This window comes from Camelina sativa, chromosome 3, assembly GCF_030686135.1.
Source record: "Camelina sativa cultivar CO46 ecotype springtype chromosome 3, ASM3068613v1".
NCBI lineage: Eukaryota > Viridiplantae > Streptophyta > Magnoliopsida > Brassicales > Brassicaceae > Camelina > Camelina sativa.
The window spans coordinates 3,707,687-3,734,156 of record NC_141882.1 but is presented as its reverse complement, the minus strand read 5'-3'; the positions used below and the strand labels follow the sequence as shown (position 1 = coordinate 3,734,156).

The 26,470-nt window shown below is 35.8% G+C and overlaps 8 protein-coding genes and 1 non-coding gene across 10 annotated transcripts; 5 read left to right on the top strand and 4 right to left on the bottom strand.

Annotated features, from left to right (window-relative positions):
- Positions 1-24: 24 nt before the first annotated feature.
- Positions 25-2,187, top strand: LOC104768148 (pentatricopeptide repeat-containing protein At1g09820). Its single transcript, XM_087508244.1, has one exon. It carries the CDS (start codon positions 148-150, stop codon positions 1,969-1,971), a length of 1,824 nt encoding a protein of 607 aa, XP_087364370.1. The 5' UTR covers positions 25-147; the 3' UTR covers positions 1,972-2,187.
- Positions 2,188-2,189: 2 nt separating this feature from the next.
- On the bottom strand, positions 2,190-3,063 carry LOC104768141 (uncharacterized). Its single transcript, XM_010492070.3, has 2 exons — positions 2,760-3,063; positions 2,190-2,599 (listed from the first exon to the last, which is right to left on the bottom strand). The coding sequence occupies exons 1-2, from the start codon at positions 2,959-2,961 to the stop codon at positions 2,406-2,408; spliced, it is 396 nt and encodes a 131-aa protein (XP_010490372.1). The 5' UTR covers positions 2,962-3,063; the 3' UTR covers positions 2,190-2,405.
- A 360-nt stretch (positions 3,064-3,423) lies between these two features.
- LOC104768133 (uncharacterized) lies at positions 3,424-4,856 on the bottom strand. Its single transcript, XM_010492065.3, has 2 exons — positions 4,105-4,856; positions 3,424-3,813 (listed from the first exon to the last, which is right to left on the bottom strand). Exons 1-2 carry the CDS (start codon positions 4,363-4,365, stop codon positions 3,688-3,690), a joined length of 387 nt encoding a protein of 128 aa, XP_010490367.1. The 5' UTR covers positions 4,366-4,856; the 3' UTR covers positions 3,424-3,687.
- Positions 4,857-9,271: 4,415 nt separating this feature from the next.
- On the top strand, positions 9,272-12,576 carry LOC104768126 (uncharacterized). Its single transcript, XM_010492059.3, has 9 exons — positions 9,272-9,408; positions 9,966-10,012; positions 10,303-10,364; positions 10,446-10,524; positions 10,686-10,750; positions 10,847-11,032; positions 11,151-11,627; positions 11,719-12,105; positions 12,210-12,576. The coding sequence occupies exons 2-9, from the start codon at positions 9,985-9,987 to the stop codon at positions 12,372-12,374; spliced, it is 1,449 nt and encodes a 482-aa protein (XP_010490361.2). The 5' UTR covers positions 9,272-9,408; positions 9,966-9,984; the 3' UTR covers positions 12,375-12,576.
- A 184-nt stretch (positions 12,577-12,760) lies between these two features.
- LOC147946553 (U2 spliceosomal RNA) lies at positions 12,761-12,956 on the top strand. The gene has a single exon (XR_015596069.1). It is a non-coding gene; the product is annotated as a U2 spliceosomal RNA (small nuclear RNA).
- Positions 12,761-16,520, top strand: LOC109124857 (uncharacterized). 2 transcript variants are annotated; one of them, XM_087498129.1, is made up of 10 exons: positions 12,761-13,370; positions 13,570-13,626; positions 13,925-14,002; positions 14,268-14,321; positions 14,562-14,644; positions 14,811-14,910; positions 15,044-15,106; positions 15,553-15,822; positions 16,038-16,098; positions 16,202-16,520. In XM_087498129.1, the coding sequence occupies exons 1-10, from the start codon at positions 13,107-13,109 to the stop codon at positions 16,297-16,299; spliced, it is 1,128 nt and encodes a 375-aa protein (XP_087354255.1). In that variant the 5' UTR covers positions 12,761-13,106; the 3' UTR covers positions 16,300-16,520. The 2 variants fall into 2 exon arrangements, with proteins under 2 accessions (XP_087354255.1, XP_087354257.1); XM_087498131.1 differs by having other exon boundaries at positions 14,562-14,648.
- A 1,251-nt stretch (positions 16,521-17,771) lies between these two features.
- LOC104768100 (ATP phosphoribosyltransferase 2, chloroplastic) lies at positions 17,772-21,013 on the bottom strand. Its single transcript, XM_010492034.3, has 11 exons — positions 20,581-21,013; positions 20,166-20,225; positions 19,964-20,077; positions 19,633-19,698; positions 19,445-19,552; positions 19,251-19,334; positions 18,878-18,979; positions 18,663-18,776; positions 18,508-18,588; positions 18,251-18,370; positions 17,772-18,063 (listed from the first exon to the last, which is right to left on the bottom strand). Exons 1-11 carry the CDS (start codon positions 20,863-20,865, stop codon positions 17,968-17,970), a joined length of 1,230 nt encoding a protein of 409 aa, XP_010490336.2. The 5' UTR covers positions 20,866-21,013; the 3' UTR covers positions 17,772-17,967.
- Positions 21,014-21,108: 95 nt separating this feature from the next.
- On the bottom strand, positions 21,109-22,540 carry LOC104768090 (uncharacterized). Its single transcript, XM_010492025.3, has 2 exons — positions 22,311-22,540; positions 21,109-21,258 (listed from the first exon to the last, which is right to left on the bottom strand). The coding sequence occupies exons 1-2, from the start codon at positions 22,394-22,396 to the stop codon at positions 21,153-21,155; spliced, it is 192 nt and encodes a 63-aa protein (XP_010490327.1). The 5' UTR covers positions 22,397-22,540; the 3' UTR covers positions 21,109-21,152.
- A 1,019-nt stretch (positions 22,541-23,559) lies between these two features.
- On the top strand, positions 23,560-26,361 carry LOC104768083 (COBRA-like protein 6). Its single transcript, XM_019241348.2, has 6 exons — positions 23,560-23,900; positions 24,004-24,083; positions 24,732-25,188; positions 25,280-25,424; positions 25,503-25,783; positions 25,874-26,361. Exons 1-6 carry the CDS (start codon positions 23,846-23,848, stop codon positions 26,173-26,175), a joined length of 1,320 nt encoding a protein of 439 aa, XP_019096893.2. The 5' UTR covers positions 23,560-23,845; the 3' UTR covers positions 26,176-26,361.
- The last annotated feature ends 109 nt before the right edge of the window (positions 26,362-26,470 follow it).

The window sequence follows — 26,470 nt, the reverse complement described above, 5'->3', positions numbered from 1 at the left end:
AAATTTATCTCACACTTTGTAAAGTAAATTAAAATTTGGGGTAAAAAAAAAGTACTGAAAAGAAACAGAGATGAGAATGGGTGCAAAATTCATAAACCCTAAAAAATTTAAAATCCCAAGTCTGTCTTCGTCTCCTATTTCGAATCAATGTTCCCCAAATCCTTAGCCGTTAGTAGAAATATTTCGAAATTCATACAAAATTTATCTGGTTTAAGTAGACTCTGTTCTTCTTCTTCAGCTACGATCGCCGAGAGCCCTTGCCAACCAAGATGTGACGTAGTAGTCATCGCTGATCTCATAGAGAAGCAGCACTGGTCGAAGCTTGGAGTTCATGTGAAAGACATACACCCTAACGAGCTTTTTCGACAGCTGATAAGTTCTGAGCTTGACCCAGATTTGTGTCTAAGGTACTATAGCTGGTCAGTGAAGAACTGTAGCATCTCTGTTTCGCTAGAGCTCACATTTAAGCTCTTGCATTCTCTTGCTATTGCGAAAAGGTACTCAAAGATCCGATCTTTCCTTGATGGGTTTGCGAATAATGGTTCTGATCATCCGGTTCACTCTATTCTCCATGCTATTTCAATGTGTGACAATGTTTGCGTCAGTTCGATTATAGCTGATATGTTGGTATTGGCGTATGCGAACAATACTAGATTCGATTTAGCATTTGAGGCGTTTAAGCGTTCAGGTTATTATGGGTATAAGTTATCGGCTTTGTCTTGTAAGCCTTTGATGATTGCGTTGCTGAAGCAGAATCGTTCTGCGGATGTTGAGTATGTATACAAGGAGATGATTAGGAGGAAGATTCAACCAAATCTCTTCACTTTCAATGTCGTGATCAACGCCTTGTGCAAAACTGGGAAAATGAATAAAGCTAGGGATGTTATGGAGGACATGGTAGTGTATGGTTGTTCTCCAAACGTAGTCAGTTACAACACTCTCATCGATGGGTACTGCAAGCTTGGTGGAATTGGGAAAATGTACAAAGCAGACGCTGTTTTGAAGGAAATGGTGGAGAATAAGGTGTCCCCAAACTTGACTACATTCAATATACTGATTGATGGGTTCTGGAAAGATGACAACCTTCCGGGGAGTATGAAGGTGTTTAAAGAGATGCTGGATCAAGATGTGGTACCAAATGTGATCACTTATAATTCACTCATAAATGGTTTGTGCAGTGGAGGTAAGATAAGCGAGGCTATTGGTATGCACGATAAGATGGTCAGCGCAGGTGTACAGCCTAACTTAATTACTTACAACTCTCTTATAAACGGGTTTTGCAAGAACGATATGCTGAAGGAAGCTCTTGATATGTTGGACTCCGTAAAAGGCCAAGGAATTGTTCCCACTGCTAGAACATATAACATGCTGATCGATGCGTATTGTAAGTTAGGGGAAACCGTTGATGGCTTTGCACTGAAAGAAGAGATGGAACGAGAAGGGATTGTACCAGACATCGGAACTTATAATTGCTTGATTGCTGGTCAATGTAGAGACGGTAACGTAGAAGCAGCTAAGAAGCTTTTCGATCAGTTGACTAGCAAAGGACTTCCTGATCTCGTAACATATCACATACTAATGGAGGGTTATTGCAGCAAAGGTGAATCAAGAAAAGCGGCGATGCTTTTGAAAGAAATGTCAAAGATGGGTCTGAAACCGAGACATCTGACATATAACATTTTGATGAAAGGCTACTGTAGAGAAGGAAATCTGAAGGCAGCAACGAACATTAGGACAGAGATGGAGAAAGAAAGGCGGTTGTGGATGAATGTAGCATCATATAATGTGCTTCTACAAGGATATTCCCAAAAGGGAAAGTTGGAGGATGCAAACATTCTTTTGAATGAGATGTTGGAGAAAGGTCTAGTCCCGAACAGAACAACCTATGAGATAGTTAAACTAGAAATGGTGGATAAAGGTTTTGTCCCAGACATTGAAGGCCATCTATTTAACGTCTCTACTAAATCCTAATCTTCCAGTGACCAGCATGATTTGACAGGAGGTGCCCAGATTGTATTGCATTTTGCTGTATTGTGATGTTCGCTGCTATGCTTCAAGAAGAGAAAGTTCAGATTTTTAACTTAAACCGTTTTTGTAAATTACATGAGACCAGATATTGAAATTTGTAGAAGTTTGTGTTTGTCGTAATAGATTGCCTGTGATAATGAGATGATACAATTAACTGAATCTTCCATCAACAAACAAGATTGCTTTCCATTAAAAAGGTTTTAACATTATCACCTGAGACTAGAATTAGAAACATCGAAAGACACACTAACATGTGAGGTGAATCCAGCCAGTGGCTGAATTAAACATCTCAACCATAAACAACAAAAGACAGAAGTTTTACAACTCATACTGGATCATACAAGGGCATAGATAAAGTGACATTTAAAAAACATCATCTACACACGACCTTGCCACAGACAGTCTTGCTGAACTTTCCCAGTTTTCAAAAGCTTCTCAATTTCATTAGGAGGATTCATCCCTAGACGCAGAGCACGCTCCCATCGATCAAGTCTTGCCATACCCAAGCATGGACCATAAGCAATGTTCATGTCAAATTGTCTCAGCATCTCCTCCTCCTTGTCATAATCCTCTGTTTGATAAAACACACAACATATACCACAAAATTTAAAATTTTCGATTGGACAGTAAAAACTCATATGGGGATTGGAGTCAAACCCTAGTATTTTTCAGATGAATCAGAAGGGATGATTAAATAATCAGATGATCAATGGAAGAAGTAAAACCCGTACCATTGAGATCGACGGAGCCGTGTGAGATCAATGCCGCGGGCTGCGTCGCATCAGAACCCTGAGCCGCCGCGTGTTTGGGAGCGGCCGCCGCGTGTTTGGGAGCGGCTTTCCGGGAAGAAGGCTTGGACTTGGTGATACCTCCGGTGATATTGCTCTTAGTCTGCTTGTAGAAACCCTTCATGTTCTTCGCCGTCGTCGCCATAGCCTCTTTCTCTCTCTCTCTCTGCAGTTCTAATTTTGAATCTTTGAATCAGCTTTTCTCCTTAGGCTTCTACGCGACGATTGATAGAGAAGGTAACCTTTTTATCTGGGTCTTATAAATCCGCCCACTGATATTAATGGGCTTCATTCTCGGCCCATTGATTTTTTTTCTCTACGGTAAAGAGTGAGAGTAGTAGGGTAATTAAATTGTAACTTTGGTTCCATAATTTTATTACATTTGGAAAATAATTGTTAATAGCACATGTGAATAATCAGAAGGCGTAAATCATTCATTCATTCAGCTTTGTCGTACTCAACACTACACACGTACTCATGATCATTACACTTCGATGAACCTAGTAGTATAGTATAGTGGGATTAAAACCTCTTTTTTAGTAATGGATAAACAGTATTGTATTCTAACTTTTTAAGCTGTTCAAAATCCTTGTCTAAAAGTGATTAATTTGTTCCAATTTCCAATTGATTAGCTAGCCATAAAATGCTAGTGAAAAAACAGAAGCATATATATCTACAAATGTACAATGAGAGATAACTTATGTGTCTACTTAGACGAAAAAGAAGGAAATGTTTTCAGCTGCCGATAAATCTCGTTTAGTGCATATTAGAATATATTACGAACACACTAATCTACTCAATGAGTCAGAAATATATATAAATAAAATTACGGAAGGAAGAAGAGTAGTAGGCTAGCTAGTAATATATATATTTAAAGCTGAAGAGGCCAATGAATGCCTTCTCTCCGACAAGGTAACGGAGCCGGCAAAGCTATGTGCGACGGCAGCTTCTCTCCTGGCATCACTACCGATACATCCATCACCGTATTCACCGGAACCTGCCACGTTACATTCTTGTAATTAGCTTAACAGAAGTTATGACTATGGTTTACAATAATTTGGTTCTTGCTTTTTTTTTCACTTTCCAAAGTTGGATTATTATTTTTCTATTAATTTTTGACGAATGTTTTTTTTATTATCCAAAAGGTCTATGCACCGAAAAGAAAAGAAAAGAAAAGAAAACTAACTCTACTACAGTGGAAAGTTAATGCGCTTCGGCTTTATTAAAAGGACAAAAATTCTTTTGAGAAATGCTTTAATAAGAAATAAAAATAAATTGTTGTGTTTACCATGGATGCTTGATCAGCAAGTTTCTGGAACTGAATGGACCCATCTCTCTGTCTTTGTGTGATCCGATGTGGTGAATCAAATGAAGAATTCTCAGGCCTGAAGAGATGCTCGAAGATGGCCATGATCAAGAACATGGAGATGAGTATCGCCGTTGCTACAAACCCAAAGGAGATAGCATTCATGGACGTCGACGATCTCCATGGCCCTTCACTCTCTCCATCTCTAGAACTGTATATGCTCCAAGAGCTCGACTTGTTCATTTTCTCCTTGTAGCATAAGCACAAAGGAATCTTTCACCAGAGAATAAACTCACAACTCTAGATCAAGAATCAAAAATACAAGGTAAAAATGATTTATCAGAAATTCGATGATCTATGAAAAAAGAAGAAGAGAATTGAGATATATTAACGTAATCGATGACAATGTTTTCGTTTATTATTCCTTTTGTTTTTATGTGAAGGAAACAAAAAGCAGGGCAGAGAAGAAAAAACAAAAACACACTCTGTACTATGTTGAAAATGAGTTGTGTATATATATAGTTACAAATTGGGTGTAAATTATTTATAGTTTTTTAATAGTATGTGTAGATAAAGTATAAAAAGAAGAATTAAGAGAGAGTTAATGTGATAATGGTCCCTAAGTAGTAGGAACAGACATAAATCTTGGTCCTATATTCCTATGATCTCATCCCCTTCTGGACCTTCACTTCACTATCTTTTGCTGACAACTTCACACACCTTCTAACTTTTTCAAATTTAGTTGATGTCTATTCTTACCCTCCTTTATTCTTTATTACAATTCCTTATTTGTTAGATGTATATCACACTTCGACTACAAGAGGGGACATAAATAGTCTAGTATATAAGTAGGGTTTGTCGTGGCAGCTGATTTGTTCCCCGCCCATTTCAAGGTGATCAAGAAGTATTAATTACTACGTGAACTCAAAACGTGTGTTGGTTTCACTAATATAACTTAAGGAATTACAACTTATTATAAACATTTTGAAAATGAGTTGTATACGAATATTAAGTTGGTATCATTGGGGAACATCAACAAATGTAAAGAAAAAGCTACCACGTATCATCAACTGTTTCTTTTTTCTTTCCTTTTTTAATAATTGTATATTTGTAAAAGTAATAAAAACAAAGTATATCCTATACGGTTTATATTCGTTGTCTACTACTTTAAGAAATTGCTATGCAAAATTTTTGTGGTGTTTATAGTAGCTTGGCTAGTGTGACATCTTTTGGTTGTAATTTCATGATAATAATTGAGGTTGGGGCCTACGTGTCATCAGAAAAGAACAACAAAGATAGACTATTGGCTGCTTTAAGAAACGTTTAATTACCCCTTAGTTTTGTGAATTAATTATCACAGTAAGATGTCAATTAGTTATCCTAATTAAGGAAACAATGATGCATAATAATTTGCTGCTAAACTCACTTTAGTCGTTGTATACGGTAATACCGGTAATTTATTCGCAAATACTATAGTCAATTGCTCGGTCCACGGTAATGTCAATTAAGCCATTTCAGCAGATGTTCGGAATCTGCCCAGCTCTCTTAATCTCTAGCTCTACACTTTTGTACGTTTGATGTTAATGTAGACTTACGTACGTACATTTGCATGAACATACGTGATTCATTTACGTTACAAAGAAAACTTCAATTTATATAATACTTAAGTTAATGAACATCAATAATAATGCAATCCTAATGTTTTTGTTTTGTGTGACGTCTGCAACCTAAAGTTCTTAATTAATTAAAGAACAAGTACAAATATTCTCTTTATTTGCACGTTCAGCAATTTGAGGCCATAATTAATCATAGCAAGAAGATCAATCAAATACTAGAAATTAACGTACGTACAGTTCTATTTTATAAAGAAAAAATTGTCTACTTTCTTATATTTTAATTAACCAGGATAACAACTCGCGTGTTAAAGAGTTTCTACTTTCAAAAATAAAAGGTTTTGAGTTTTGTGGACAAAATTGTCTTTGGATGTCAGATTTCCTTAGCTTGTGTTTCCGCTATGAACAATGGCGCGCAATTATAGATCTGCCGCGAACATGAGAAACATTTTATAATTTATATATATGATCAGTATATGTTATGCATGACATCGTTTTTGTGTCATTGTGGTAAATGCTAATATCGTATGATTATGAATTACATATTTGATAACATTTATTAGATTTGACATAATGCATGTAACTAGATAAGGTTGTAGAATATAAACGACTACTACAGCTAGCTAGCTATCATAACAACAGAAGTAACATTTTAACAACGTACTTAACTTGTTATTTTCTAGCAATGAGTAACATCTAATAATGAATGGCATTCTAATGATGAATAACTTGATACTTTCTCGTAACATTTTAGTTGTGAATTACGTCCAATAATGTACTTTTATCACACACACACAAAGAAAAGCACAACATAATTTCATAGCATCGTGTGTAGATTTATAGTGATTTATAGTGAAGATAAGTGGAACTTTGTAAGTTAGGTGAAAATCTAAGCCATAGCAAATGCTTTTCAGCAATTCAAAAATTATGGAAGAAAAAAGTTAAACACATGCATCTGGTTGGCAATGATGGCCCAAATCTATCGCAATCGAATGAGTTTCTCAAAACAAAATAATTATACTCGCGCAAAACAAATTATTCAAAGGAAAGAAAATAGCTTACTAGCTGCGGCAAAAGCGGAGAGACCTCAGACCTATCGATAACCATGCATATGAGACGAATGTATAATACAAAAACAACACAACTTTGTGTTTTCTTTTTTTTTTTCTTTTTATTTAGGTTAAAACAATAGAAACACTCTCTTGACTCTCTTGTTACTATAGAAGAAACCCACAAGAATGTCTTTTCAAAATTTTATTGTTATATAATGGTACGATATACAGTATGTTATTATAACAGGAGTTGGTGAATTAAATCTGTTTTAATTTTGGGGACCTAACTGTATTAAAGAAAATTTTGGCATTTAGGGAATAGTGGGGGCTTAGGTGAATATACAGCAAAGCAAAATTCAAAAGTAGGAATGATTTTAATGTAGAAAATAGAATTGGAGCTTTTGCATTTTGTGTGACTCATTGTCACAGATCATTCATGACAAAAAAAAAAAAAAAACCCATCATGTGACCGCTCTCTTCTATTCACTCTTTAATTAGCTTTTCCTTTTGCCTTTTGCTGTTTTTACTTGAACCATTTATTTTATTTCTTTCTCTTTTTGTTAACTCCTAGAGAAGTTTCTCATACCTGACCGAAACAGCGATGGATACAACAAATTTGGCTATAAATATGAGGGTGCAGACATGAACATAACTGTTATTTTTTTTTCTTTAAGATATCATGAATTTTCTATCCCGAAAGTTTAGTTTTTTGGAAACAACACGCATCCAGAGATATATATATATAATCGAAGATGATTAAAATACCACTCCATATAATAAAAGAATTTCATATTTATGAGAGGAATGGTTAAAGGTTTCGGTTTGTTTTGTTTAGTCAATTTTTCTAAAAATATATATTGTATTTTCTTTGAATAAAGGGTTTAGTCAATGTTTTTTGTTTGTCTTCCTTTTTGACTATAACTTTCATAGCGTCCCGAATCCCTAAGCTCTTTTATATAGGGATAAACATGTACTCGCTTAGAGGTAAAGTGGTAAGCAAGTTTCAGTGAAGCTTCAAATGAAGGAAAACAGACTCCACTATATTAACCCAAAAAGCTTCAAATGAAGGAAAACAGACTCCACTATATTAACCAGTTATAACTCGTATCTATATGAAATATAATCGGTCACAACCTATATTTTCTCAATTGAAATAGCAGGATCACTAAACTATTGAGCTAAACACACGATAGTAATCATAGTACAAGATAATATGAAATACATATTTGTAGCTTACTTTGCGAGAACATAATTATATCTGGTCCGTCCATACATGCATGCATGTGGTTAACTGGTTTTAGACTTACCAATCCGGCATCAAGTTTAGATAGTTTAGTACCAAATAAATGCTGACTTTTTTTTCTTTCTTTCTAGGTTTGTTTTCCGTTGACTGAATTACATACTATAATGGATCATAAAAAATCTTAAGTATAGCGGGTCTTTAATGAGAGGCCCAAAAGAAAGCGAACATTGAAATTTATTTTGCTTTTATTTTTTATTCATTTTGTGATAAATAATTCACATAAAATTATTATGTAACTATTTTTCAATTTCTATTCACTTATTCATATTATTATAATCATATATCATTTATCAGTATATAGTTAATTAACATATATATATATGTTTATATTAATTTATTAAAACCAAATTATTGTGAATTGTAAATATATATAAGTTGGGTTTTGGTCTTACTTATACTGGTATAATTGAATAAATTTCTATATGATTTTAATATATGAATTCATCAATTATCTCAGAAAAGTGTTTTTAGTTTTCGATTAATCATCTTGAATAATATTTATTTTATAATAAATCTAAATAATAGAAGAAATAATAGGTAAGTTCTCTTGCATTTGTTTAGATAGTAGAAAAACTATTGAAAGAACTAAGAAACCTATAAAACCATAATTAAGGATTTTTTTTATATATAATTTTGTGTACAAGTTTTGAAAGATACTTATTTAAAATAATATTTATATAATATAAACTATTCAATAATTAATTTATTCAATAAGTTCTTTTAAAATTTTGGATCAATCTTTTTGAGGGCTTCTGTGATTTGTTCAAATATCGTAGACGCCTGATCTGCACTCATCAATAGAGTAGTATCTATTTCCCAAAACATATCCGCGTAGTAATCCTTGTCGTAGGTACCCTGGTACTTCTTGGAATAAGTGGGATCAAAGGGATCCATATCAATCAACCTTCAAGAAAGAAAAGAAAAAATTTACTTGAAGTTAGACCTTAATAATCATTCACTAGTTTACAAACGGATCATATGAAATAAAGATATGTACATAAGAGAAATATAACGCATAAACGATCGGCTAGCTTAGCAAATTCATCTTTACCTTGAAGAAGGATCTTTATAGCGGGCCTTTATTTAGAGGCCCAAACAAACGTGAACATTGAAATCCAACGGTCAAGATTTCATCTTCGGTGGAAAAGTTATAAGATAATCTTAGCCGTCGAAAGCTTCTCTTTTTTTCTGTGAGGGTTTGTTAGTTTTGTTGTCGTCTACGCAACTTCCCCACTTCTGTTTCACAGTCTCCACACAAACTAATTCAAGCGGTTTCCCCTGTTTGGGTTTTTACGGCGGCTCTAAACCCGTTTCACAGGTTTTTTTTTTGTTCTTTTTTTATCATAATAAGCCTTCTGGATTTGTGTTTGCAAACTTATATCATTGATTTGTTTGGCTCTTGGACAATTCTGAATACCATATGCTCTAAATTGTGATTTCAGAATTCTCTGCTTTTTTTTTTACCTTAAGATTGAAACTATTGTCAATTGTGTTATGTTTTGGAAACTTATGGTGTATTAGAAGTGTATGTTTTGACAATATTTGTTCTGTCTAGTAGAGATATAAGAACTCAAAGTTTTTGTAAATTGCCACTGAGTATTTGACGGTGTCATGTTTTCGCTTATAATTTATGGTTCTAACCTCAATGCGTAGAACCACAATAGCAAATTCGTCCTTTTACATCTCAATGAACTTGCTTAGTCCAGAATGTTGTGTGCAAAATCAAATACCACTACGAGGACTTTAGTAACTACTATTTATTAATTTTGAAGAGAAAGTGATGCAGCTAAATTGTTCTTAATAGTCACACTACCATAAACAGATATCTTGATTCTCCATACTAACTTTCAATTTGTTCCCTTTCAATGGTTGCAGTGTATCTTGAACATTGGTAATGGCCACTGAATTAAACGCTCTGGATTGTATCCTTTAACGGTAACGCACTATTTGTTCTGTACTTCTCTACTTGATTGAGTTTTGATTAAGACACTGCTATTGTGGTTGATTTTATATGCCTTTTTCATTAGTTGTTGATTCGTTAGATATTTCTCATGCATAAGGGTTTGTTTGATGAGAAACGACACTGCTTTTTCTTTTTGTTATGCTCACATTCCTTTCGTTTCTTGAACTTTGAGATCATTTTGAAACCTACCAAGAAGTGTGTTTTCTTTGTTATATCAACTTGTGTTTTGCCCCTTAACAATAGCTCTAGCTGAGCCTACTATTGCGGAAACAGTACCAGATCCAGATTCTACAACGGAGAAACCGGATGAGGTATCTAAATTATTACTCCGCCACATTCTTAATCTCCTGCTAGCAAAAGAATGCTCATATAAAGTTTGGTAATCTTTTCAGTCTCCTCCAACAAACGACACAAAACATACCGTTACAGTGTCGAGTACCCCGTCTGTTACTGTCACTGCATGTGCTACTGGTAAGACAAATTCTTAAGGCTTTGGTTCTTATCAACCATCTAATAAGTCTGCTAGTTTCGTATTAGTCTGGATAGATTGTGAATATCAACTAATATGTCTCAGTATTAAATGATCTATAACTATTTTCTCAAATGATTGTTGCTTGTGATTCGTTCTGCAGGATCTGATGTAGTCTCTTCTCAGCCAAATGGCAATGGTCAAGCACATGCTACTGATATTTTAAAGGTTTGATTTTGTCCATTGGATTTTATTGCACATCATGCTACTATTATTTCTTCGTTTTGACATGCTATCATGCTCGGTGCTGGGTCATTATCACAGGGAAGTCACCGCGACAAAAACAACTCATATGTCTATTCTGATTCGACTTTGCGTGGAGATCGGGCAAAAAGAAGCGATTGCTGGTCTCAAACTTCTTTTTCGAGTCCTAGGCCTACCGGACATTTCAACGGTGCTGGTAGGCTTCATGCCAATACACAATCACATGCATTCAGACCTCAATTTAAGGTACCTACCTACACATGTCTATATATGCATAGAGTTGAAAGCAAGAGTTTTGCATGACAAGTGTTTCCTCTTAATGTCAAAGATTTGGTTAAATTGCTTCTTTATGTCTTTTTTTAAGGGAAAGGAAGCCGCAGGACACTTTTTAAAACTCTCCAATCAAAAGACAAGCTCTTTCCCTTATTGTGGTTACATCAATGGAAACTCAAACAATGGTTTCTGGGATCAGAGAGATCAGTACAGGAAACTGGAGATCAAGGAAGAATCTGACTCCTTGGTTGAATTGAAATGTGGTCCGAGAGCCAATGCAAAGACTCGTCCTCCTTCTGAGTCATCATCATCACTCAAGCAAAACAATTCATTTGCCTTGGCTATTCATAGAGAGATGTACAACATCCCAGATTTTCAGACTGAGTATGAAGATGCTAAATTTTTCGTAATCAAGTCCTACAGTGAAGATGATGTTCACAAGAGTATCAAATATTCCGTGTGGTCAAGCACCATCAATGGAAACAAGAAACTCGATGCAGCTTTCCGTGATGCTGAAACAAAAACACTCGAGGATGGCAAAAAACGTCCAATTTTTCTCTTCTTCTCGGTGAGTGAAGTTGACAAGTGTCTTCTTTTCTTGTTTGATTTTAAGGGTGTCTTAGTTTTAGTCTTATGTTTGATCTCTTTAACCCATTCAGGTGAATGCAAGCAGACAATTTGTGGGATTAGCTGAGATGGTTGGATATGTTGACTTCAAAAAGGATTTAGATTTCTGGCAGGTCGATAAGTGGAGTGGCTTTTTCCCGGTTGAATGGCATGTGGTCAAAGATATCCCTAACTGGGAGTTACGCCATATCGTCCTCGACAACAATGAGGACAAGCCAGTTACTCATACGAGGGATACTCACGAGATCAAAATCAAAGAAGGTCTCCAAATGCTCTCGATATTCAAGAACTACTCTGCGAGAACATTTTTGTTAGACGACATGGACTTTTATGAAGAACGAGAGAAGTCTCTCCGAGTGAAGAAGGAGCATAAACCTGCCACTCTTCGCATGGATCTCTTCAAAGAGAAAGACTATGATGTAAAAATGCTCATGACCTTAACAAGTTTTAGTTCCTCTTCTCAATACTTACAACTTTGTGTTATTTATCTGAAACACGATTTTCTGTTTATTGAATTCTTCAGTATGAGATGGAAGGTAATAGGAGAATGCATCATCAAGGAAGAGGATATAATTGGAACAGAAGTAGCAGTAGCAAAACACAAGCGTCTCTTGTCAATCTAACCAAGAATCTCTCCATAGGAGGCTACTCTTCTTCCAAGAGGAACACTGGCAATTATTCAACATGAGGCCACATTCTTCTATTCCTCGTCAACGTTATTTGATTCATTTATGAATTGCTTTAGTTAGTTCATGTTACATTAGGTTCTTTATTATTGTTCCTTTCTTAGGGCGTCTAGTTTGGTTTTTCTTTAATTTCATCTTCAGCTGTCTTTAAGCCTACAGATCATTTTCACGATTTCAATGACAAAATTAGTCAGTTTTCAGATATAGTGAGGGAATCAGAGTTAAGTAAACAAAAATCACGATATTGGGATTAGAAACAAGATGAAGACAACGGGAGCAAAGGATCGTATAGCATGTTTTTGTTATTTTTGTCCCACATCGACAAGTAGAGGAAAACGTCTCCGTACTGTGATGCTATATAATGGAAGCTGAGATTTACTTGCAAATCATACCTTTCTCGGCCTTTTGGCTAAGATCAAGTGTAGTATCTGTTCTTATCAGTTTAATATCTGATATGTGGGCCATCGGCTCACACGATATTAACTCTATTTTTTAAGGGAGAAAGCCCATTAAGGTAGCTTGCTACCTGGGTTTTCGTGAGTCGCCCATGCGTTGCACTACTGCAAGGGCCTGGCTCATCCCATCAACTAATAGTTATAAAATTCATTTGTTTTGTGAATATTATATTAAATCCGGAAAATGTCTAATGAGACGTTTGTATCATTCTTAAACCCTGAGCCTGAGGGAGTAGGTCTGAGAGTTTTTGTGAGAAAACTAATCATCGGTGTGTGATAATGTCCGATAGTCTGAAGCATCCTCTCGGTTCGACGGCTTCTCAGGAATCGCTCGAGAGAGTCTCAAAGGTTGCGAGAATCGAGGGGTTCAGTGACGAAGAAGAGGAACAAGAAGAAGAATTGGTCGACTCGGAGTCGGAGCTGTCCATGAACCCAGGGAATCCGAGATTGCAGCGTTACTTGGTTGCCATCGAGTATATCGGAACTCGTTTCTCCGGTTCACAACAGCAACCTACGTACCGCACCGTCGTCGGTGTATTGCAGGTTTTTGTAATTTCTTTGATTTTTTCATCTCCGCAATTAGAGTGAGAGAGAAATCAATGAGGCAATTTAATTCGACAAGTTGGTAGATTGGTTTCGTAGCTAATTATGGTGCCATAGAGCAGAGCTTAGGGTTCAGTTTATATTGGCTAACAAAGTTATCTTGGGGGGGATTCAAGTTGTGTGAATTGATACATTTCAGGAGGCTTTTCATAAGTTCATTGGTCAGCCAGTTAAGATCCTCTGCTCAAGTCGAACGGTAAGAGCTTTTCATATTTTCTTATACCATTTTTTTGTCTTTTCTTTATACAGCCGTAAACCTAAAGTTCTGATACCAGAACAAAAAGCTACAGATATATGAACGATCCTTCACTTAGTAGCTCTGAAGAAACGTTTCACTTAGTTTTGTATTGCCTTTGTCACAATAGATTCATAGGACCATGCTTTGTAGTCAATAGGTAATCCATAGAAAAGCTAGTACTCATGAATTAGATATAGGTCATGCTCAATTTTGTTTTTGTTTATTATTAGCTGACATTGATATAGCGCCTTTATAGGATGCGGGAGTGCATGCACTATCAAATGTTTGCCATGTAGATGTGGAACGCATCAGTAAAAGGAAGCCGGGTGAAGTGGTATTTCTTTTGCACCTTACTGATTTCTATCTTGTGGCTAACGTTTGGAATTAGCGGTGTCACGCTCATGTAAAGGAAAAAGTATTTAGAGAGAGGAGCACACATGCCACATTGTTTTGAATATCATATGTTCCAATTGTAGTCTGGTTTACACATAACGTATACATTCTCATATACCTGTTATCGTATATGTTTGATGGTCTTTGAAACTACTAGGGACAGATATACTTGCATTCTCACTGGCCGTTTTGTTTTTAAAATGCAGTTACCACCGCATGAGCCTGATGTGGTCCAGAAAGCTGTCAACCATTTTTTACAGGTTAATATCTGAATGTTTTTCATATTATTAATTAGATACAATGTTTTTTTCTCATTTCAGGGGTTACTCACAAAATTATATCATCTAAGTTTTGATCTTGACAAAAGTTACTTCAGATTTGATGACATATTTATTTAAGTTTCTTTTCACTCTATTCTCCGTGCTGTTAACTTTCACTTACTTTGACCTATCTACTAGTATTCAACATCTCATTAAAATCCTTGCGTTGTTATTAAGCAGAAAAAAGAAGGTGATGTTATGGTGATTGATGTTCGCTGTGTCCCAAGAAACTATCATGCCAGATATAAAGCCCGGGAGCGCACGTAGGTATTCTCTGTCTATCTCTCATAGTAGAAGCCAAGATTAAGTTGTTCTATAGAATTTAGTGTTCCATATGTGTGTTGATTGTATATTAGAGTACGAGGGTATGCTTTGAAATATATTCCCTGCAATTGAAAAATTGATGATTTTTCATGACACTCACTGTAGATACTTCTACCGCATGCTATCGGGGTCGGATCCATTATCAATTCTTGAAAAAGACCGTTGCTGGCATGTTCCTGAGGAGCTAAATCTTCGCTCTATGCAGGTTTTTATACTACTGTATTGTCAGCATCCATATCAGCACTGATCCAAAAAAAATATTTTCCCTTGAAAGATGAGTCCTTAACCATAGTAAGAATAAAAAAACTCTAACGACATCATCAATGATTGGTGCACAGGAAGCATGCAAAGTTCTTGTTGGAACTCACGATTTTAGCTCCTTCAGGGCATCTGGTTGCCAGGTCAAATTTCTTTTTATGTTTTTGTTTAAACATCTCTATATGTCATACACTATCAATATGAAATGTTCTGAATGGTTGGACATATTCGTCACAACATCCCTGATAAATGCATTTTATTTGTGGCTTGATAGACCTTAATTATTTGTTTGTGTTTGTGAGCAAGTACGAATATATGATAACTCTAGCAGATTGATCTCTCATTAATCGTTTCTAGTATTCTCAGTCATCACAGCGCACCAAAGCACTCCCATAAATTCAGTTTTTATTGTAGTCAGTAGATGTTAATCTCGATTCTTTAAATTAAGATACATATGTATCCTTTCGTCTCGGTGATAGAGAAAAGGGAAGATAGCTTGTCGTCTGCATCTAAAAAGAAGTTATCATTATGTGTAGACTAGTGTTCTTCCAGAAACCTGTTAACTCTTTTGACGAGTTGTTTGTTATAGGCAAAGTCACCTGTGAGATCTTTAGATGAACTAAATGTTACTGAAGTACCATCAACTCCATACTTTCCATCTATCACGGAGAGGGCGTGGAGTAATCTAAACAATGGAGATCCTCTCGCATGTTCCAGTCAACCCAAGACTGAGACTGCTGGTGTTGCTACTAATGTTGGAGAAGCGGAGGGGTCTACAGATGGTGATTCTTTTGGTGCAAGGAGACGGCACCGCTGCTATGTAGTTACAGCGCGTTCCCGCGGTTTTCTGTACCACCAGGTTTGAGTTTTTTTATTCATTGTCTCTCTTGGTAGATCACGTGTATCAATTGTAGTCTTTTTATTGATACACATAGTAATAGTTGTCCACATATCCTCTTTTTGTTGTATGCGGAACTTCGAATAAGAAATGTATCAATTTGATTTGAAAATGAAAGGGATGAATTGTGATGCTCTTTGTGGTCTGTTGATTTCTAGTGTCTTTATGCTGTGCAGGTTCGACTGCTTGTAGGAGTACTAAAATGCGTTGGCACTGGAGAATTGACGGTTGCAGACGGTATGTTGCTGTCGCTTTCTTCAGAGAGTTTACAGTTATAGGTTTGATTAGAATTGAAGGATGTTTAACTGTCTCATTCGGGTTATCTATGAATTTGCTTCAGTTGAACGAATCCTGGAGGAGAAGACAGTGGCTGCAACCAAACCCATGGCTCCTGCTTCTGGTCTATATCTTGCCCGTGTCAAATACGAGTTTCCATGAAGACTTAAGTTCACTTCATTTCCGCAACAATGGGTGAGGAGTCACCAGAATGGATTCCGTTCAGAAGCTGAATCTTATATACTACAGTTCCGGACGCCATTCGAATCTTTCTTACATTAATATATTATAAGATGTTCAATTTTTCTTCTACTTTTTAACCATAATTTCCAATAATAACTTTCTGTTTTATTTCTTCACTTTAATAGAAATAATTCACATAATATGATTTTTTTTTTGTAATTTTACTCTAATTATAATAAACTAAAAAATATTTAATATATAGAATTTACAAATATTTATAGAGAAATTGCTGAATATATATTTTGTTTTAAGAGAGAACAAAATGTGTATTAGAAATTGCAATTTGATTAGCTTGAAGTTCTTGTCATATATTTTATATTTATAGTAATTTCAAATTGTTATATTCAAACAAAAAATCAGTTTTTTATTCACAACAAATTTATTTTTATGATTTTTTACATATTTTATCAACTTAAATATTCTATCAAATAATTTGTAACTCATATTTATAATCATATCCATATTTTAAGGTACTAAATTTTAATTAATTGCAATTTTTTATTTGAATGCCAAATATATATATATATATATATATAAGTTAGGTTTTGGTTTTATTTATACTGGTATAATTGAATCATTTTCTATATGATTTTTATAAATGACTTCATCAATTATCTCGGAAAAACGTATTTAGTTTTCGATTAATCATCTCGAATAATATTTATTTTCATTATGAATCTAAACAATATAATAAATAATAGGTAAGTTTTCTTTCATTTGTTGGACAGTGAAAAAACTATTAAACCATAATTAAGAGAATTTTTTATAATTTTTTATAATTTTTTTTGTCAACAAGTACAAGAGTGGAAGGTTTGAAAGATACTTATTTAAAAGAATTCGGCTTGATATTTGGTTAGTTATTTATCATTTTATGTTAAATCTAAAAGTAAGTGTCATGATGATTTTATGGATTTTTTTGTTGTTGTTCCGAGTTCATAATAAATAATGATAAATGTATTTAAAATTAGCTTGGATAGAATAAGTGGGATTATTAACTTAAATTAATAACAGTTAAGTCATTGTCCTAAACTATTTTGGTAGACATGAAATATTAAAGATCAAAGCAGTAGCTGTCTGGAGGAACTAGTAGCGGTCTGTAGTCGTCGCAACACGACAAATATATGGGGTGTGTCTCCGAGTAAAATCCCAAAAAGAAAAAAAGTCACATTCCTTCGTTTTGTGCCTGCTAGCTTTTGAAGAGAGTGAAGACGAACAAGTTCATATTTTTCTTTATGATGAAATAAGCAGTTTTTTCTTCTTCGAACCACTCTGTTTTTTTCTTACGGTTCGATGAACAACCAACATGGGTATTCTAATCAAGCTTGGCCTCGGTCGTGACTCGTGAATACCAATTTATTCAATAAGCTAATACTTTTAAACAACATTCTAACTGATTAGAAAATGGAAATGAATTTTAATTTGAGAAAATTGGTTTTTAAGTTGACTATCTCTGAAAGGCTTGAAAAAGGCGACCTCTGTTTTTCTTCTAAAAGATCCATGTTGACCAAAAGAAAAACAAAAACATCGTGGTGTTTGACATGCATCTTGACTAAACATCGTAGTATCTCTCAGTCATGTGAAGCAGCATCAAAGGCCGAGGTTACTTAAAAGCTGACTCCATCTGGGAGTTTCCTCATCAAAAATGTATGTTAGAGGTGACACCAGTACTCCACTTCCTCCCACCTGAAATCACATTTCATGACACATTACTTCTGAGATTCGAGACGAAAGACTGATCTCGGTATTAAATGTGGTTTGGGCTATTAAATTTCAAGAGTGATGAAAGCTATGTATTTGTAAATCCCTTCAATAATGACAATCTTAGAGTAAAGGAGCGAGGTGGAAAGAAATGATGGATGGCATTACTAACCGCTCTCAGCTGCTGCACAGACTCATATAGAGCTTTTTTGGGTACACAAATCACAATGGCATAGTACTCAATTGATATTTTTCCATCTCGTTTACAGTAAACTGGACTTATTGTTGGTCCCTGCACATCACAAAAGCACAATCGTCTAAACCTATCACCTATCAAATCAGTGGAAATACACTGAATATAAACCAAGATATTCTTGGGTTGGAGCTAGGAACTAAGAGCTTGTGAGCCCCAAATTTCTCAAACTTTACCTGCAATCCTGATAATGATGATTGGGTTTTCACACGTTCAGCCACTTCCTCAGCATCCGTTCCTCTCATGTTTGCAACAACCTGGAGTGAAAACACAGGATGAAAGAAAGCAAAAGTAGAGATAAGGAGAAACATTACAATTACTATGCACATACAGTGAATTGACCATCTGCCTTCAAATGAGCCTCTAATCTCTCGAGAATCTCATGCACTGTTTCTAGTGCTCCTTTTCTCTCAGTCAATGCCCTTCTGCTCGCCACTAATGCAGCCTGATAGTAAGAAAAAGAAAAAAAAAAGAATTATCTTCTGGAACACCGGTTGCCAAGGGGAAGGAAAACAGTAGTCAATTCCAAAGATCTTCACATCATACCTGACTTTCCAGCACAATCCCGCCTTCAATCTCTTTTAAGTTGTTCTCTTTAAGGGTTGTCCCACTGCTCACAAGGTCCAAAATGGCATCAGCAATCCCCATCTAATTAACAAGAGAAAATGTGTCAACAAACACTGCACACAACAATAGTTTCTTTCTGTATTACTATAATCCCCTATCTCACGCTGACGGCACAAAATAGCAAACATAACTCTTAATCCCATAGTAAGAATAAACTCTGAAAAGATAAGAAGACGAATACAATAACTCTTAATGTACTCAGCATTTTCATACAAAAACCGAGCCTAATTAATCCTTATCGAAGCATAGTTCGAAATTTTAAGGGTTGATTTGAAATTAATGTAAATCTCACCGCAGGAGCTGCCTCTAGGGCTCCATCTGCAGTTGAAAAGCTCACATGCTTAATACCGTTATCTTTCATAAATTTGGGGCCTAGCTGCAAACACAAGTTGGATAAATTCCAAAACAATTAGACTGCATTCCGAAAAAAGGTTTAAGGACAATAATGCACCAAAAGGAACACTTGTAAGTTGTAACGCATCATACATAAGTGAATCCTGTGGCAACCCGTAAAGGTCTTTCCTCAGTCCATTGAGGCATTTGTGCTAGCTCTTTCAGAGATTTTATATTCTCAAATATTCCATAATTGGGTATCTGAAATCATATGAAAAGAGCAATCAAAAAGTCATCTTTATTGATGATATAAACCTGAACTATAATAGATTTGAGCGTACCGCAAGGGACAGATGACAATCTCCAAAGTTGAGAGCTTCGTGGACGATGATAAGATCTTCGTTCCCCTAAAAAATAACTCAGGATCTTTAAGTTTAACTTTTAATGCAAAAATGGCCTTCAAAAGGCAAGTCTATAAGTCACATAAGCTAACGCAAACAGTATGGCGTGGGTTGGAATGTCAAGGAAAACCACAGTAGAACGAATAACAAGATTAGACACATTTTCTTTATATATAGCATTCATATCAGTATAACAGCCACCAGCACAAAGATACCCTAGAATCTCAACATGTGTCCGCTAATCAAGATATAGAAGCATGATGTTATTTACCTGACCAAATTCACTAACTATGTCAAGACCAACAATGCCTAAATCCAGATCCCCTGAGAGCAACTTCCTGACAATGTCTTTTGGCCGTTGAAACCAAACTTCAGTATTTGGTAACTGGAGGAAAAAAATAAAGAGATTACCGCTACAAGCCGATACGTTGAAGAAATACTAAATAGGCTTTTGGATTTCTCCGAATGCATACCTGGGGAATTTGAGCAACATATTGCCGCGGATTGACTTGTTTGACAAACAATTGGCAATCCTTCATGAGAAAAGAGAAAGTAAAAGAGTCGTAAGGAGCCATGAGATTGCAAATCAGAGAGTGCAAAATCATTTCAGAGAATCAAAGGATCAAAATGAAACCTTTAGGAAAGAAAACACAAAGCTATTACAATAGGACACTCATATACTACCTAACTTCGCCTAGGGAACGATATGCAATCAATATTTAGGCTTCACAGCACAGTCATTAGCACAAGTATAAGAAAGACGAAACCTTGAGCTTGTCAGTATAGCTCCCTACAATATCTTCTTCTAGTACAGAGAGATGATCGCAATTTGATATTTCCCAGCAAAAATCCTCAATTATCCTAAGGGGAAAACACAACGACACTCACCTTGAGAAGATCGAGCGAATCGGCGGCCATGCGTCCTTTGCTAGGAAGACCAAGACGAATCTGCTCCCTCCGGACGACAGAGACGGCGTCGGTGGCACCATTCTGGTTTGATTTCTGAGCGTTGGAGACGCAAGAAGTGACAATCCTGAGGCATCTCTGGCGAGTTCCGGTGACGGAGACAGCGGCGGTCGAAGGAATCGGAGAGAAGAGAGAGAGGGAAGGTACATGAAAAGAAGGAGAAGAAGAGTATTGTAGAGTGGTGTTGAGAGGAATTGAGATTGACATGGTTGCTGCTGCTGGCTCTCTCTCTCTCGGTCGGCGGAGGAGAGAGATGGTCGGCGGATATCATTGCAGAAAGCTCGGCCGTTATAAATATCCCAGAGTGTGTCCACGTGGAAAATCCAACTTTTTTTTCAAATTTAATAAAAATATATTTCTTTATTTGTTGGGTGACAGAATTACACAGAGAAATATCTCTTTGGACGACCAAAAAAATAAAATAAAATACAGAAGAGATGTGCCTTGAAGTTTCTTGTTATGCCTCTGTTTCGTTTAACTATTGTGTTTATATATTACTTCTTGATTTGCTTCAAGAGAGCAGCTACAGATCCACAATGTGTTGACTCGTTATTGCATCTCTCACAACAAGCCTGTAACATCTCTATCACTCTCTGGCACCTGCAACCCCCACACATAAATCTTAATTAGTATCTACCAGTAAAAAACAATGGTATGGAAAGTGATATTGTTGTTGTTGTTCAACCTCGCTTAACTGTGTTAATCATGATGACTGATTATATTCATGGAACTGTCTAAATTAAGGCCTAGAGACATGACTGATTATACTACACAAATCATTATATGCACAAAAACTGGTAAAACAGTAGGACTCATGTAGACACACACAAATAGCCAGGCCCCTTCGGAGAATTCGTAATCAAAAGAAGAAAACCAGTTCCTTTTCCTTATAGCTCATCATAAGTTTCTGATTCATATTAAGCTAGTTTTGTGAAACCAATGTAATAAGTCAGTCCATGCAAAACAAAGTGACAGTGCACTTCCTTACTTCTCCCAAGACAGGGATCATAAAATATAGATAGTGAGGGTATCTATAACCAGCCTGATGATGATGATGATGATGATGATCATCATACGACAACAATAAGAAACCACAAGATTCAGGTTAAATATATCCTACTCATCCATCTCTCTTTCACAAAATACAGATAATGGATGACCCGCAATTCAAAATGGTCTAGACCTCTCTATAATCAATTTGTTGTAATTGGGAACCACAAGAACATGCTCAGATTATCTAAATCAAAAGCAAGACATTTATAACAGTGTGTCTTGTTAATAATTCACACCATCAGGGTCTCTCTCGATTCTTTAGGGACAGAGTGATTTTGATCCAATACAAACAAGTACACCCAGAAAAAAATCAGCTAACCTTTGGTCAATAAGCACCAGACCAAACCTCACAATTACTAAGAAAAAGGATTCTTAAAAGCCATCAAGGATGATGCATCAAATCAAATCTTATTATGCTAACAAGACAAGAGAAAGAACCTAGCTGAAACTGAAAACCCAACAATCGAGACATGAACCCTAAACCCCCAAAAACTAGAATGGGATATCTCTAATTCACATCAGTAACATCATAACCAACACCTGATGAATCTTTATGAATTAATGATGAAGAAACCGCGACAAAAAAATGAAGGAATCACCTTTGAGGAAGAAAATTGTTCTTGGAGAGACATGCTTGGATGTCGCAAGCCTCTTTCTTGCAAGGTTCTTTACTCGGTTGCGCCATCTTCTTCTTCTTCTTCTTCTTCTTCTTTCTCTCTCTCTTTCTCACAGGCTTTTCTCAACTTTGGTTGTTGATCTCTCTGATTGAATCAAGCAAGCGTCAAAATACTTTTTTTCCGATCACCGACTTGACATAATCCGCCTGAGAGGAGATAGATTCGTCGGTAGTTCGGGAAATTAAACCACAATCAAAACCGGTCAATCTTACTGAACCGAACAAAACCATTCAGATATTATTAAATCGAACCAAACCAGACCAGACTTATTATTAGGTTTTTTTTTTTTTTTTACTCAAGACTTTTATTATTAGGTTTTGTATCCTTTGTCCTCCACACCTTCATTATTAACAAAAAAATGTTCTAACGAAAAGATATTAGCAGTAGTGATTTAATTATATTTACGTCTCCATGTTATTTATTACTAATAAACATATAGTAATTCCAAGGAGGGCGTGAAAAGAGCTTTTTGGTGTTTGAAGTTTGAACAACGCATCTCTTTTCTGACACATTCTTCGATCTAATTATCATCTCTTAATTAATTACTTTTTTGGTCAACACACTTTTTAATTACATATGAATAATTTGTGACCTCTTAATTCTAATTTACGGATTGCTTGCTTTTTGTGGTTGAAAAGGTTTAATCAATGCCATAAGTCATACTACTAAAAAAGAGCCAGAGCAAGCTGCTTGCTCTAAAATAACCAATACTATACCATTTTCTGGTTACATAATCAATTAATCGCTGCTATTTATATTCACTGATGTAATGTAGTGATGATGTCCAAAATCTCTGTTAGCCTCCAAAGTTTCATCTGATAAGCTACCTTAATTTCTAAAACCATTCTATAAAAATACAGAAATAAAAAGGAAGTTAAAAACATAGCACAATAAAGCAATAACATCTCACGAAAAAGAGAAACATACGTGAATCATTCAATAATAGCTGCCACGCCACCACTACAAACTGTACCAGAAAAATTTGCAAAATTAGATTAGTAGTGTATACATATAAGGTAAATACTAGATTTTACGTACTATATTACAGCTAATATATATAAGCGTTAATTAATCAAATAAAAAAAGGGTAAGTGAAAAACCAAAAATAGAAAGAAAAGGAGTAAAGTGTGGGTTTTGTTTACAAATGCAAAACTCTTCTCGTTCAAACACTAAACCAACAGTCACTGTGTGACTTCTTTGCTTTAATTGTCTCTCTCTCTCCATCTCTCTTAACACACACACACACAGGGAAACCCGAGGCGTCACACTTAAAAACTCTTTGAGATTTTGATCTCTCTCTATATCTCTTTGTCATTCCCAAAACCAATAGTAATATTTTCACGTTTTAGGAAAAAAGAAAAGTTCTAAATTCTCATATATTTTCATCGATAAGAATTTGAAAATTCGGCGTGATCGATCATTGGTTTTATTTTCTTCTCTCGTTTGCAAGAGTAAAAATGGATGCAATGCTCGTTAGCACTGTCATTCTCTTCGCAATCGCATCATCCACACGTAAGTCTTTTTTAATTCCTTTTTTTTTTAAACAATTTGTTCATATATAAACCGTAAAATTTGTAGGGTTTGTGATTTAACAAGTGATCAAAAATGGTTGCAGATGGATACGATCCTTTGGATCCGTTCGGTAAAATCATTATCAAATGGGATCTCCTTTTATCTTCACCTGGCAGACACTCGGTAACTCTTCTTTATCTCTTTTTTTTTTTTCTTGTTATTTGTTGGTTTCTCTTCGTATTTTGTACTAATTTCTTTCGATTTTTTATATGTATAATATTAGCAATTCACCAGCAAAAATTTATGTGTCTGATTATGGGACCCGCATGAACCTCTCAGATACTCTGGGATTTTTTAATTTTTTTGTTCTTGAACGAATATGGGTTTATGATGATATGCTAAAAGATAGTAGTACTATAACAAATGTAGAAAATACATAACTAAAATAGAGTCCGAATCTTCAGCTTAAGACGACGAAGTAACTCAGTAGTTTGTCTCTTGCTTGGTTGATTTTGTCAAAATCATTTTTCTGTTAAAACTTGTAAAAATCTCTGATTTCTTTTTTCCTTGTTTTTATCTGTTTTTTTTATTTGGAAATTTTGTGTATTTTAGTTTTTTTGTTTTTGTTGACAGTGTATATTAGTTTTTAAGAGGTTAATATTTGATAAATAACTTAATGGAAGGTCCCTATATATATACTAGCATAATACCATTGATTTTGACAAATTTTATAACTTAGATAGGCTGAAAAAGAAAGATTGATTTTGACAAATTGTCAACCTATATATGTACACAAATGCGTGGTGGAATTAATATTCAAAATGTTTGCAGGTACAAGTAACAGTAGAGAACATGCAAGAGTACCGGCACGTGGAGAAACCAGGGTGGAAGCTGAGTTGGCATTGGCTCAACAAAGAAGTGATATGGGACATGAGAGGAGCTGAGACGACCGAGCAAGGCAATTGCTCTGCCTTTGCCTCCAGCAACAACCTCCCTCACTGCTGTCTCCGCCGACCAACCATCGTCGATCTTCTTCCCGGAGCTTCTTACAACCTTCAGGTCTCTAACTGTTGCCGTGGAGGCGTCTTGACTTCCATGTCTCAGGACCACGCCAATCACGTCTCTACTTTCACAATGGACATTGGGAGCTCTCCTGATGACCCTGAAAAGTTCAATATCCCTTATAACTTCGATATTGGTGTCCCGGGTTATAGCTGCGACAATGCCACATCCGTGGCCCCGACCAAGTTTAGCACAGACAAGGGCCGTCGCAAAATGCAAGCTCTAGGTAACCAAAATGTTATAAGATGCTATCTTATTACAACAAGAAGTCAAGAAGCCGAGTTACTTAACATGGATATATTTGGTATTGTGAGCAGCAACATGGGAGGCAGTGTGCGTGTACTCGCAGTTTCGATCATCACAATCACCAAAGTGCTGCGTTTCACTCTCAGCATTCTACTACCAAAACATCGTTCCTTGTCCTACCTGTAGCTGCGGCTGCTCGAGTTCCCCTTGTGTCAAGTAACTCACTCTTCGAAACTCTTTCACGTTTACTTTTGTTATTGTTTGGTTTGATGTCTTCTTGCTGGGAATGTTCAGGAAAGGAGAAATGCCGCCATATCTGGAACAGAAACATGATCCATATGAGGAAGTATCACCAGTGGTGACATGTTCGGATCATATGTGTCCCATCCGCATCCACTGGCATGTGAAAGTGAACTATAGAGAGTATTGGAGGGTAAAGATCACAGCAACGAATCTCAACACAGTGAAGAATTACACTAATTGGAACTTAGTGGTGCTTCATCCAAACTTGAAAAGCGTCCAACAAGTCTTCAGCTTCAACTACAAGTCTTTGACGCCATATCAAAACAGCATCAGTGAGTCAACTATGAAAAAATCTGTCTCTTTGTTTATCTTACCTTATTGGTTTAAAATTTTGACTTGTTCTTGGTGATGTGTGGTTTCAGATGACACAGGGATGTTTTGGGGAGTGCAGTTTTACAATGATGTTTTGCTTCAAGCAGGAAAGATTGGGAATGTGCAAACAGAGTTATTGCTAAAGAAGGATATGGGAAATTTTACTTTCAAAGAAGGATGGGCATTCCCAAGGAGAATCTTGTTCAATGGGGATGAATGTGTTATGCCTTCACCAGATGACTATCCAAGGCTACCCAAATCTGCTTCACTTTCTTCTTCATCTTCCTCCTCTACTATTATTAGTTTTGTCACCGTTGTTTTCTGTTTTCTCCTTCATCTTCTACTTGTTTGATTAAAACGTTTTCATTTAAACCCTGCATTACTTCTATTCTTCGACAATTTCAAGAAACAAAAAGCCTCTTATAAAGAGAGCTGAATTTTGCTCCAAGTAGCTTATATATGTGGTGTGAAGCACTCACATTTCTTGACCATTTGTTATTTTTTAGAACAGAGAATAGAGCAAACCTTTAGTTATTAATTTCCTTCTTTTTCTTTAATCACTAAAAAGTGTTTCAGAATTTGATTCGATGAATTAACCACTACAAAGGTTCTTTATTTTGAAACTAGTATGGCCAAAATCATGCTGT

What these genes read in the sequence shown, in the direction of transcription:
- LOC104768083 (XM_019241348.2), top strand. Translation starts at nt 23,846, where the DNA reads ATGGATGCAATGCTCGTTAGCACTGTCATTCTCTTCGCAATCGCATCA. An exon ending in TCGCAAAATGCAAGCTCTAG is followed by an intron (nt 25,189 to 25,279) that starts GTAACCAAAATG and finishes TATTGTGAGCAG; the next exon opens with CAACATGGGAGGCAGTGTGC. An exon ending in GCCATATCAAAACAGCATCA is followed by an intron (nt 25,784 to 25,873) that starts GTGAGTCAACTA and finishes GTGTGGTTTCAG; the next exon opens with ATGACACAGGGATGTTTTGG.
- LOC104768100 (XM_010492034.3), bottom strand. Translation starts at nt 20,865, where the DNA reads ATGTCAATCTCAATTCCTCTCAACACCACTCTACAATACTCTTCTTCT. An exon ending in CCCTAGAGGCAGCTCCTGCG is followed by an intron (nt 18,980 to 19,250) that starts GTGAGATTTACA and finishes CTTGTTAATTAG; the next exon opens with ATGGGGATTGCTGATGCCAT. An exon ending in GGATTGTGCTGGAAAGTCAG is followed by an intron (nt 18,777 to 18,877) that starts GTATGATGTGAA and finishes TCTTACTATCAG; the next exon opens with GCTGCATTAGTGGCGAGCAG.
- LOC104768126 (XM_010492059.3), top strand. Translation starts at nt 9,985, where the DNA reads ATGGCCACTGAATTAAACGCTCTGGATT. An exon ending in TGTCACTGCATGTGCTACTG is followed by an intron (nt 10,525 to 10,685) that starts GTAAGACAAATT and finishes TTCGTTCTGCAG; the next exon opens with GATCTGATGTAGTCTCTTCT. An exon ending in CAATTTTTCTCTTCTTCTCG is followed by an intron (nt 11,628 to 11,718) that starts GTGAGTGAAGTT and finishes TAACCCATTCAG; the next exon opens with GTGAATGCAAGCAGACAATT.
- LOC104768148 (XM_087508244.1), top strand. Translation starts at nt 148, where the DNA reads ATGTTCCCCAAATCCTTAGCCGTTAGTAGAAATATTTCGAAATTCATA.
- LOC104768090 (XM_010492025.3), bottom strand. Translation starts at nt 22,396, where the DNA reads ATGGCGCAACCGAGTAAAGAACCTTGCAAGAAAGAGGCTTGCGACATC. An exon ending in AACAATTTTCTTCCTCAAAG is followed by an intron (nt 21,259 to 22,310) that starts GTGATTCCTTCA and finishes TGGGGGTTGCAG; the next exon opens with GTGCCAGAGAGTGATAGAGA.
- LOC109124857 (XM_087498129.1), top strand. Translation starts at nt 13,107, where the DNA reads ATGTCCGATAGTCTGAAGCATCCTCTCGGTTCGACGGCTTCTCAGGAA. An exon ending in TCCTCTGCTCAAGTCGAACG is followed by an intron (nt 13,627 to 13,924) that starts GTAAGAGCTTTT and finishes GCGCCTTTATAG; the next exon opens with GATGCGGGAGTGCATGCACT. An exon ending in GCGGTTTTCTGTACCACCAG is followed by an intron (nt 15,823 to 16,037) that starts GTTTGAGTTTTT and finishes TATGCTGTGCAG; the next exon opens with GTTCGACTGCTTGTAGGAGT.
- LOC104768133 (XM_010492065.3), bottom strand. Translation starts at nt 4,365, where the DNA reads ATGAACAAGTCGAGCTCTTGGAGCATATACAGTTCTAGAGATGGAGAG. An exon ending in TTGCTGATCAAGCATCCATG is followed by an intron (nt 3,814 to 4,104) that starts GTAAACACAACA and finishes GTAACGTGGCAG; the next exon opens with GTTCCGGTGAATACGGTGAT.
- LOC104768141 (XM_010492070.3), bottom strand. Translation starts at nt 2,961, where the DNA reads ATGGCGACGACGGCGAAGAACATGAAGGGTTTCTACAAGCAGACTAAG. An exon ending in CGGCTCCGTCGATCTCAATG is followed by an intron (nt 2,600 to 2,759) that starts GTACGGGTTTTA and finishes TTTATCAAACAG; the next exon opens with AGGATTATGACAAGGAGGAG.